The following is a 12088-nucleotide window of genomic DNA, read 5'->3' as shown; positions in this document are numbered from 1 at the left end:
TTCCATCAGATATTGGAGGAATGAAAGCCATTGTAGAACTATATCTTTACAGTAACCACTTTTCAGGAATGATACCAACCAGATTCGGGGAACTCCAAAATCTGCAGTATCTTGACCTATCAAACAACTCATTTTTTGGCCAAATTCCATTATCCTTTGCCAACTTGATAAGCTTAGAATACTTGGATTTGTCTTTAAATGTATTGTCAGGTACTATTCCTAAGTCTTTGGGAAAACTCTCATACCTTAAAAGCATTAATGTTTCATTTAATGATTTAGAAGGTGAAATACCGAGTGGTGGAGTTTTTGCAAATTCAACTCTGCAATCATTTATTCCGAACAAAGGTCTTTGCGGAATGCACATATTGGAGATTCCTGCTTGTGCTATCAATAATCCTGGAAAACAATCAAAGCTTAAGGAGGTTCTACTAAAAATTGTTACTCCAGTGGTTATTGCATCCTTTTTGATATTCTTGTTGGTTTTAATTTGGATAATGAAACAACAGAAGAAAGGAAAGTCCAAAGATGTGGAACAGGTACTGGAGATCAGGACTCATCATTTAGTTTCTTATCACGAGATTCAACGAGCAACAAATAATTTTGATGAATCCAATTTAATTGGTGAGGGAAGCTCTGGCTTTGTGTACAAAGGCACATTATCTAGTGGAACTGCAGTGGCCATTAAGGTTCTAGATTTGGAAAATGAGCAAGTATGCAAAAGGTTTGATACCGAATGTGAAGTGATGAGAAATGTTAGACACAGAAATCTTGTTCCAGTGATTACTACATGTTCTAGTGACTATATAAGAGCATTTGTTCTGCAATTTATGCTCAATGGAAGTCTTGAGAATTGGCTGTACAAAGAAGATCGACACCTGAACCTTCATCAAAGAGTCGCTGTAATGCTTGATGCAGCTATGGCAGTTGAATATCTACATCATGGTCATGCCACTCCAATAGTTCATTGTGACCTAAAGCCAGCCAATATTCTTTTGGATGAAGATATGGTGGCTCATGTTGGTGATTTTGGAATCTCTAAAATTTTAGCAATAAGCAAGTCCATGGCTTATACCGAGACATTGGGCACTCCTGGATACATTGCACCAGGTATAAAAAATCTACTCTCTTTGATTTTCTCTTATCATAATTAAGCCTCTCCAAATTCTAAAAGTAAAAAGAGCAAGTCTTTATTTATGTAGAATTATTGTTGTATTTCAATTGAATAATTTTTTTTCAAACCTTTTCTAAGAATATGGCTCGGAGGGAATAGTATCTGCTAGTGGTGATGTTTATAGTTACGGCATCATATTGATGGAGGTTTTGACAAGAAGAAGGCCAACAGATGAAGAGATATGCAATGAAAATCTTGACTTGAGGAAATGGATCACACAATCATTTCCAGGGACTATGATGGACGTTGTGGATACCAATCTTTTTTCCAAGGAAGAACAGATCACTTCAAAAAGTGAAATCTGCATTGCGTCCATGATAGAATTGGGTTTAGACTGCACAATGGAAATGCCAGGATCAAGAATAAGCATGAAAGAAGTAGTGAAGAGGCTTAACAAAATCAACAACACATTTCTGGAAACATAGAAGTGATCAGCATCTGTTCTTTTCTGAGCTGCAAGTTAGTATTATGTTTCTTTAGTAAAGTCGTCGTATAGTACTTACTACTTGGAGTCATGTATTGTTTGTAATTTCATTTGAGTGATTTTACTTTATCTATTTGTAATTATGTTTTGAATGCTTGAAAGAAACCAGAATGAAATTAATAGTCGCTTGACTCCGGTGAGTTTTTAAGAGTTTTTCGTGATTATTATTCCACAAACTTTTCAAAAATTAGTCGACCGACTCTTCTAGCCCCAAACTTGTCCAGACCGGGCCTCACAGTCCTGGTAACTAGTACTCATTGCATCTTCATTAATTATGTTTCTTTTTCATCGTTTTGGTGTCATGAAATAAGAATTCAAAATTTTAAGTGTTTTTTTTTTGTGATCCACTGATATTTTGAAAAATAGTCGATCGACTTTGTTGGTACACAAATTTGGCCAGGTCAGGCCTTTTAGGAGCAGTACTTGTTGCAATTTTATTAATGACGTCTCTTTTTTTTCAGCTTTTTGATGTCATGAAATAGGAATTCAAGATTTTATGCCTTTTTTTAATGTGTTAGTTCACTGATTTTTTGAAAATTAGTTGACCGACTCCGTTGGCCCCTACTTGGACAGGTTGGGCCTCACACCAGTATTCATTGCATTTTCGTTAATGACGTATCTTTTTTAATAATTCGGTGTTATAAAATTCGAATTCAAGATTTTAATCATTTTTGTATGTGTTAGCCCACTGATTTTTCAGATATTAGTCGATTGACTACTTGGCCCAAACTTGGTAAGGTTGACCCTCAAAGGCCTAGTTACTAGTAGTCGTTGCATTTTCATTAATGGCATCTATTTTTCACTGTTGTGGTGTCATGAAATAGAAATTTAAGATTTTAAGCATTTTTCATGTGTGTTAGTCCATTGATTTTTCAATAATTAGTCGCTTGACTCCATTGGTCCCTAAGCTTATCCATGCCTAGTGACCTCTACTCGTTGCATTTTCATTAATGACATCTCTTTTTTTAGTGTTTCGGTGTTAAGAAATAAGAATTCAAAACTTTAGCATTTTTGGTGTATATTAGTGCATTCGTTTTTCAAAAATTAGTTGACCGACTATGTTGGCCCCCAAAACTTGGTCAAGCTGGGGCCATAGGCCCTGGTAACCAATACTCATTGCAAATTCATTAGTTGCGTCTTTCTTTTGCAGAGTTTCAGTGTCACAAAATAGAAATTCAAGAATTTTAAATTTTTTTGTATATGTTAATTCATTGATTGTTCCAATAATCGGTCAATTGACTATGTTGGCTCACAAACTAGGCCAGGCCAAGTCTCACACGTGAGATGACCTGTACTCAGTGTCACGAAATAGAAATTTAAGATTTAAAGTGTTTTCCTGTGTGATATCATTAGTTTTCTGAAAATTACTCATCCTTCTCCGTTGCCCTTCAAACTTGGCTAAATCGAGCATCACAAGCCTAAAGACCAATAATTATTACGTTTTCAACTTTCATCATCGACGTCTCTTTTGTCAGTATTTTGGCATCCCCAAATAAAAATTCAAGATTTTAAATATTTTTTTTATACATGTGTTAAGTAGGGATGTTCACTGGTCGGTTTGGATCGATTATTGGTCAAAACCAAAACCAAATCAACTTAATCGGTTTTAAAATTATCAAAACCAAACCAAACCAAATATAATATACATTTATCGGTTTTGTGGTTATCGGTTTGGTTTGGTTTGTTCGGTTATTCGGTTGTTAACCATACACAAAGTAAAAAGAAACAATTCATTCAAAATGTGAAAAAAGTGACAACAATCCATTCAAAACAAATAATAGTTAGAATGACTTAAATTACCAAACGAATTGATTATCAATAAAACTTTAAAATTCATTATATTGGTCTAGAAGGGAGAGAAAATAACATTTTCAGTCCCACAAAGAATTGTCAGACACTCATATACATGAAATCAATAAGATAAATGTTTTCACCTTGAACATTCTTGCTTTCAATAAGTAAAGTATAAAGAAATTTTAATGAAAACATATATAAGATCATTAAAATTGTTTATAAAAATAATATATTAAGTATGTATATTAATAAAATATATGTATATAATTCATCGGTTCGGTTCGGTTCGGTTCGGTTATTTCTTCTGGTTTTTTCTAATAAAACTATAATCAAACCAAATACTATCGATTTTCCAAAATCTAAAACCAAACCCAAATAAAATAGGTTTTATTTTATCGATCTGATTTGGTTTATCGGTTTGGATCGGTTTTATCCAAATCGTGAACACCCCTAGTGCTAAGTCTATTTTAAAAAAATTAGTCAAATTGAATTTTTGGTGGACGGACCTTTAAAGACCCTTTGAGCTATGCCATGACATATTTTTCCGCCTAATTACGGTTGACATCGATGATTTTAATGATTTGATTATTAAATTCACAACGTCGTCATCGTCTATCCAAGAAGAAGAAGGACTAAATCTCATATTTCTCTCTCTCTCTAATCACATATCTCATATAAAAATGGAGAAAATTGGGAAAAGATTTGAAGGGAAAGTGGTGATTGTAACAGCTTCTACCCAAGGTATTGGATTTAGCATAGCTCAGAGACTTGGATTTGAAGGTGCTTCTGTTGTTATCTCCTCTCGGAAACAGGTGTTTTGTCTTCACTCCAATTTTTTTTTTTTAATTTGGGGTTTTTTTTGTGTTTTTGGAAATTTGGATGATTCTTCAATTGGGTATTTCAGATTTTGCTTAAAGTTAATGTCTTTATCCCTTTTATCTGGTTGTATGCTAAAAGGGTTTGTTTCTTGCCAAAATTTGGGTGATTCTTCAAATGGGTTTTTGCAGATTTTGTTAAAGTTCATGTCTTTTCTTTCATCTGATTGTATATACTAACAAATGGGTTTGATGAACTGAAGAGCTGGAACTTTTTTAGAATTTCACACACATACACATGATGCCTGTGAATGGAGGATTGTTGGGCTAAATCAGCTCAAAGATACTCTTAATATGGTGTTATATTGTCCCTTTTTAGCCAAGCCCTCACGGTTTAACTCAAAAAAGTATTACGTCGTTAAGAGATCCTACATCTTATATGAAGCTTCCCAATCTGTCAGCTACCAACGTGGTGCTTTGTGTCATTTGAGAATTCCCCTTATTAGAATTTCACACACACACACACATACACATGATCCCTATGAATGGCAGATTGTTGGGCTAAATCAACTCAAAGATGCTCTTAACATGGTGCGATATTGTGCATTTTAAGACGAGACCTCACGGTTTAACTCAAAAAGGAGTTACGTCGTTAAGAGATCCTACATCTTAGATGTAGCTTCCCAATCTTTCAACTGCCAACGTGTGACTTTGTAACCACAGAGGATGAACACATCTAATTCCGTGTGGATCCGGGTATTAAATTTTTAGTGCCTTAGGTGTTATGTTCAAATCGCACATGTCCAAGCCTTGGTGGGTAGTTACTTGTTTGGATTCGGGAATTAACTTTTAGTGCTTTAGGTCTCAGATTCAAATCGTATATGTCCAAACCTTTGTGGGCAGTTGCCTGTGTTGGTGGAGATATTAGGTACCACATGGAATTGATTGAGGTGTACACAGGCTGGCCTGGCCACTAGAGTTATCGAAAAAAAAATTACGTGTGACTTTGTAACCACAGAGGATGAACACATCTAATTCCGTGTGGATCCGGGTATTAAATTTTTAGTGCCTTAGGTGTTATGTTCAAATCACACATGTCCAAGCCTTGGTGGGTAGTTACTTGTTTGGATTCGGGAATTAACTTTTAGTGCTTTAGGTCTCAGATTCAAATCGTATATGTCCAAGCCTTGGTGGGCAGTTACCTGTGTTGGTGGAGATATTAGGTACCACATGGAATTGATTGAGGTGTACACAGGCTGGCCTGGCCACTAGAGTTATCGAAAAAAAAATTACGTGTGACTTTGTAACCACAGAGGATGAACACATCTAATTCCGTGTGGATCCGGGTATTAACTTTTTAGTGCCTTAGGTGTTATGTTCAAAGATACGTCCAAGCCTTGGTGGGTAGTTACTTGTTTGGATTCGGAATTTAGCTTTTTAGTGCCTTAGGTCTCAGGTTCAAATCGCATATGTCCAAGCCTTGGTGGGAAGTTACCTGTGTTGGTGGAGATATTAGGTACCACATGGAATTGATCAAGGTGTACACAGGCTGGGCTGGCCACTAGAGTTATCGAAAAAAGAATTTACACTGACTTGAATTTCAGCTGATCAAAACTTTTTATAGTTACAAGTAATTTGTAACAAAAATTGTGTCAAATAAATAGAAACAGTGTCACTGTTTTTCTTGGGCTTTTCTGTATTTGTGTATTGTTTACTCTCTTCATATTGAGGATTTGACTTTAGGTAGTGTCTATTTCATTTTACAGGAAAATGTAGATGAAGCAGTAAAGAAACTGAGAGATGGAGGAATTGAAGTGTTGGGATTAGTATGTCATGTCTCAAATGCACAACAGAGGAAGAATTTGATAGACAAGACCATTCAGGTATGAATTGAAATGATTCTGTTGTAAATTAACACTTCTTGGTCTGTGCTTGCATATCTCGGAGGTCAATTGCTATGTTGCTCAGACTCTTCAAAAATGTCGACGGGTGCGTGTCGGATCCTCCAAAGATAGTGTATTTTTGAAGGATCCGACACGGGTGTGGCAACATTTTTGGAGAGTCTGAGCAACTTAGGTCAATTGTATGTTATTTTCTTGGGAAATGGTTTTTGATCTAACAAGTTATGTAAAGCTAGTTGGTTTTTCTGGTGTCTAACTACGGAAAATGAGAAGTCAATGCTTACTACTTTGTATGATCCAACTTTGTTAATTGAAATTTGTAATTTTTCAGAAATATGGGAAACTAGACGTGGTTGTGTCAAATGCCGCTGTCAATCCTTCAGTAGATGCAATATTAGAAACTAAAGCATCAGTCCTTGACAAGCTGTGGGATATCAATGTCAAGGCCGCTATACTATTACTACAAGTAAGTTAATGATAAAAAAATCACGACAACAACGTTGCAAATGCATGTGTTACTTCGTCAAGCATTTATTGAATACATTGAAAGGCAATGACTATTTGTTCTAGTATCACATATTTCCATATACTTCAAATTCTCGAATTCCTTTTCTTTTCCTTCATGTTCTGCTAATGCGCTCAATATTTTGATCTTTATACTGTTTATAGGATGCAGCTCCTTACCTTAAGAAGGGTGCATCTGTTGTTCTGATTTCCTCAATTTCTGGTTACTCGCCACCAGCTTCAATGGGTATGTATGGAGTGACTAAAACTGCGCTACTCGGACTTACCAAGGTACTAATGTTTAACTTGGCATCCCTGGCACATGAGTAACTATTATATCCTATTAGTGTTTTCTTCTTATTGTCTTATTTGGAAAGCCAGGCTCTTGCAGCTGAAATGAGTCCAGATACTCGTGTAAACTGTGTAGCACCAGGTTTTGTACCTACACATTTTGCTGATTTCATCACGAGTAATGAACAAGTGGCAAGTTTTTATTAAATTAAATCTTACTCATAGCAAAATCTTATAAATATTCGCTATTCACTTACTAACTAGTTGCTGATTGTGTTTAGAGGAGAGAGATTGAGGGTAAGACATTACTCAATAGGCTCGGAACAACACAAGATATGGCCGCTGCTGTTGCTTATTTGGCTTCCGATGATGCTTCTTATGTAACCGGAGAAACTCTGGTTGTTGCTGGAGGAATGCCTTCCAGACTTTAATTTCTCGATTGCAGTGCCTCTCCTTCTGGTTTTAGTTAGCTTGCATCAGCCTAGGACGGACATGCTTTTGATGTTATGCAAGTCCTGTGACCGATACCAAGAGGAAGCATGAATCAGACCAATAAGACACTGCTCTCTGCCTGTCGTTACAACAGCAGAAGCCCACACCAGAGTTTCATTACCTTATTCCTTACTTTTGTAGAACTTCTTTCTTTTAGCTCTATTCACCTTGAGAGCAAATAGCTACAAGATGTTCAACTTTTATCTCAACTGATAGATAATAATCAACAGAAGTTTGATTAAAGTGAATAGCCTTGGAAGTTCGGAAAGTGTGCTCTTGTTTATATTATTTTTTCCAATAGTTTTGCAAACGTCAGGTTGCAAGATGATAATAAGCACATATTACCATCTCGAAATTGCATCTATTAGGACCATAAATATCTAAACATTGGCTTGTTCACATGTATCCTTATTAGTTCATCACTTTATCCCAATGAGAAGTTTATGCAGTCTTACCCCTACGTTATAAGTGTAGGGAGGTTGTTTCTGATGGACCCTCGGCTCAAGTAGAAGAGAAAGTGAGAAATAAACTATGCATAAGAATAGTCTCAGCATTAACTAATACCAAACATCTAACACACACTATTCTTATACACTATCAAAACAGCTCCTAATTGTTCAACCTTGAACAGTAACAGTCTAAGGGCTCCCACTGTCCCACATGCCCTGGTAAATATTGGACTCTCTACCCTACTCCATTTAAATACCAAGATTTTAGGTCACTAACTCATGACATACACATCACGTATTGTGCTCTTATCACTAAACAGAAGGCCCTCATCAATGCAATTTAAACCCAGATTAATCTTTCTACTTTTCTACTTAGAAGTGCTTAGGCTTCATCAACCTCAAATTAATTCCCAATTTTTGACTGCTTTTTTGTATCAAAAAAGAAGAAGAAGATAGTAGGGGTGAAGCGTATAAATGTTGATCCGGTGAGTTTTAAGTTAATTTTCTTTCATTATTTTAGGTCATCTATGACTCCTATATACACAAACATAAATAATGAACTACTTGCTTTGTCCTATCTAGGCAATGGAAATCCACTTCCCTGAGGAAATAATTGTGGATATCCTCATCAGATTACATGTTTCCTCTCTTCTTCGATTTAAATGTTCTTCAAAATTTTGGAAAACATTAATCTCAGATCAATACTTTAAGGCGAAGCATTACAATTATGCCAAGAATAATAAAAAAATTCTTATTACCGGATTGATCCCTGGGACTGGGACTGGGACTGAATGTAATGACCCGGAAAGTCATATTTGAAGTTTTTATAAAATTACCATTTTAACCCTCCCGATAGTTGCCGCGAGTCATTCATGATCAGTCGGTGAAGTTGATTTTAAGAATTTTGAACTATTCGATAAATATGATTATTTAATTGATGGATATTTATTAAATAATTGATTTATTTAGTTATTAGGTAATGGGTCAAGTCCATAATTCATTTAGTGACCCATGTAAAATAAATTAAACCTAAACTGTGAGAGAGAACCGTACAGTTGGTGCGGCATCAAGTCACAAAGTAAAAAGAGGACTTGAGCAGTGAATCCTCTTCCTTCAGGTAAGAAATCTAACTAAGCTTTTATGATGATTTTATATATATATGTGTGTGTGTGTGTGTGTTTGCAAGTGAAAGAGTTAAAAACCAAATAGTCCAATTGGTTAACAAACTTTTTCCACTAATAATTATGTATGTGGCGTTAGTTCTGATGGGAGGAAAAGAATTGAATATTTAAATTACGTATTCCATTGGAATTTGGTCTTTAAAGGATAAGCTGGAGTGGGAAATATTTTGACATATTGATAGCCAATAATAAGCTAATAATTGGTAAGTTTTAGATAGCAGTAAATTGTGTTAAACTATAGTGAGGCTCTACGGGCGTAACGAGTTGGTTTTTAAGTTTCTCCAATATTGGTGTTTCAAATTAATGTATAAGTATTGTTTTATGGGTTACTGCCGACAAGAACTGGGACTATATCATAGGGCAATTATGACCATTTGATTAGGGGATGTGATATTATTGAATAGATGCACTAATAATATTCTTTCTAAAAGTATTCCACGAGCACACATTAGTTACTGTTTAAGTATTGATTTCATAACTTGGTTTTGATTTTGAAAATTTTGTAATTATCACATTATAGTTCAAGTTTGATATATTGAGGATATGAAAAGTTGATAGGTAATGATTGATACATTATGTGTGGTTAGCAATTAGGAATTTGAATTGGAGATACAGTGAGGACGTATGTATTCTTAGGTTTGGAGGTGGTGTTCTTTCTGTGGATGATTGGTAATTTGGCTTAATCTCTTATTATTATCACATTATGAGTTAAGTTTTGGCATATTAAGATAGGTAATTAAATATTAGATCTATCGTATCATATAAATACTATTCGAATTATGATATTGGAAAGAGTTGAAACTTAATTCTAAGCTTAAAACTTAGGAACTTGATTATAGATTTGGGTGATCGTATGGGTCTAGGCTAAACCTATAGTAATATGGATGTTGTTAGTTTCGAAATCTTATTGTGACTATGTACTTGAATAGATTGCATTGATTTGGAAGCTCAACGAAAAGGGAAGGCTCAAGTCCTGGAGTGAATTCTTGATTGATTGAGGCAAGTGAATTTCTAAACCCTTGTTAAGCGTATGGAATTCGTGTATTTCCTTGTGGTATATGTTTGGGAGTAATGTGATCAATTGTTTGTGTGATGTGTTGAGAATTGTTTGAAAGACTTGTTGAATCATTGTTGAAGTTGTATCATGATTCTATTGTTGTGATTTGTGCAATATTATGAAAATGGTCATCTCCTCATTATTTGTGTGAACATGTCATTTGCATTGTTCTGAGACATGGTTGTGACAAGTGTTATGTGCATTGAGAAAGAATAAGAAATTAAAGAGGATGTACCATTTCGAGGGACTAATCGCGCGCCGCGATGGCTACTATATTTCGAGGGACTAATCGCGCGCCGCGATGGCTACTATATTTCGAGGGACGTGTCACGCGCCGTGACGGATATTATATTTCGAGGGACGTATCGCGCGCCGCGATGGATGCATGGACAGATATGTCCCCCATGGGTCTCGGACTGAGAGACAGCGGGTGTGTATCATTAGGTCAGACATGCATCACTATACTTGACATTGCATTTCATTGCATTGCACATTTTTATTATTGATGAACTTGATCTTGTGTGTTGCTGATCTTGTGAGTGCCTTTCTGTGAAACTTGTTATTGATGAATATTGAGTTGTTATTGAGAATATATGATCTGTTAGAGTGCTGTTGTTGAGCTGTATGCTTTGTAAACTGCGAATTGTTAGGTTGGGCTGGTTTTATGTAGGTTGAAGTTATGGAGGTTAGGATGGGGTGTAAGGAGTACCCGTATTCTGTACTCTTAGCTTGTGTTTAGAGGTTTTCTTGTTGAGTACCGTGTGGTTTGGTACTCACCCCTTGCTTCTACAATCTTTTGTAGGTTACGAGCCCGGATTTTCGTGATACCTTCTATTCTCTTCGTTTCTGAGGTTTTCTGTAGAGATCGAGAGGTAGCTGTTTGTCATCTCAGCGAACTTTCTTACTCCTGTTTATGATTTTGTTTTTACTTGAAAGACAACGTCATTTGAGACTTGCGTATTTTTATTTCCATTCTAGTATTTACATTAGAGGCTTGTGCCCGTGACAACCAGGTTTTGGGGATTGAATTAAGTTGACTTGTTTTCGTAATAGTAATTGTTATTGAACTTTGCTTTATTTTCGCACTTTATAGAAATAATTGGGTTTTAGGCTGACTTGTCTTGGTGGGATACGACGAGTGCCATCACATCCATTTTTGGGTCGTGATACTGAAACTGATATTTTATATTATTGTTCTTCTTTATCATCGTCTCAACCATTACAAAATCTTTGTTGCCCTTCAAACCACAAACCATGCAATTACATGATATTATGTTGTTGCGATGGATTGGCTCTTCTTTGGTGTCCACGTGGTGACCATTTACTGTGGAACCCATCCACCAATGAATCAGTACAACTTCCTAATCATGAAACTACATCCCTATTCGGTAGCACTTATGAATTGGGATATGACTTCGATTAGTGATAACTATAAGATTCTTAGGGTTGAGCACATGAGTAATGGTCCCGAACGACCCACCAAAATCCTTGCACTAAAAAGTGGTTCTTGGAGAAAAAATGGTAACCATCCTCGTGGCTTTCGCAATAAAATTATACCATGTAAAAATTCTTTGCCATTTGTTCGTGGTGCATTTCATTGGCTCAGTAGGGATAGTTTACTTAAGTATATTATGATTTCATTTAATATATCAAATGAGGTGTATGGAGAGATATCGTTGCCGGAGGAAATTTGTAATATTTCCAATGTGAATTATGTAAGATGTGTTGTATTCGAAGGAATGCTTTGTGCTTATTGTAATGGCCGGGAAGGGGGATTGAACACTTTTAAGTTATGAGTAATGAAAGACTATGGTGTCAAGAAATCTTGGACTAAATTATTTACTATACAAAAGACCCATATATTTTTTAGTCATACCAGTAGATATGTTTGCAGATGGTGAAGTGTTACTCTACTACCAAGTGGACGATTTTTATCGTGACTTTAGGAC

At 35.7% G+C, this 12088-nt stretch overlaps 3 protein-coding genes across 8 annotated transcripts in view; 2 read left to right on the top strand and 1 right to left on the bottom strand.

The window, feature by feature from the left end:
• Positions 1–12088, top strand: part of LOC125861830 (uncharacterized protein C119.09c-like) — a 436566-nt gene that overhangs the window by 162858 nt on the left and 261620 nt on the right. The gene's annotated exons all lie outside the window — the stretch shown is intronic.
• Positions 1–12088, bottom strand: part of LOC125861809 (protein STRUBBELIG-RECEPTOR FAMILY 7-like) — a 61974-nt gene that overhangs the window by 25173 nt on the left and 24713 nt on the right. The window lies entirely within an intron of this gene.
• LOC125861826 (tropinone reductase-like 3) lies at positions 4007–7689 on the top strand. Its single transcript, XM_049541705.1, has 6 exons — positions 4007–4261; positions 6031–6147; positions 6497–6631; positions 6835–6960; positions 7051–7152; positions 7242–7689. Exons 1-6 carry the CDS (start codon positions 4130–4132, stop codon positions 7389–7391), a joined length of 762 nt encoding a protein of 253 aa, XP_049397662.1. The 5' UTR covers positions 4007–4129; the 3' UTR covers positions 7392–7689.

Source organism: Solanum stenotomum, chromosome 4 (genome assembly GCF_019186545.1).
Source record: "Solanum stenotomum isolate F172 chromosome 4, ASM1918654v1, whole genome shotgun sequence".
NCBI classification, from domain to species: domain Eukaryota; kingdom Viridiplantae; phylum Streptophyta; class Magnoliopsida; order Solanales; family Solanaceae; genus Solanum; species Solanum stenotomum.
The sequence above is the reverse complement of the archived record's forward strand: the minus strand, read 5'-3'. Positions and strand labels throughout refer to the sequence as shown.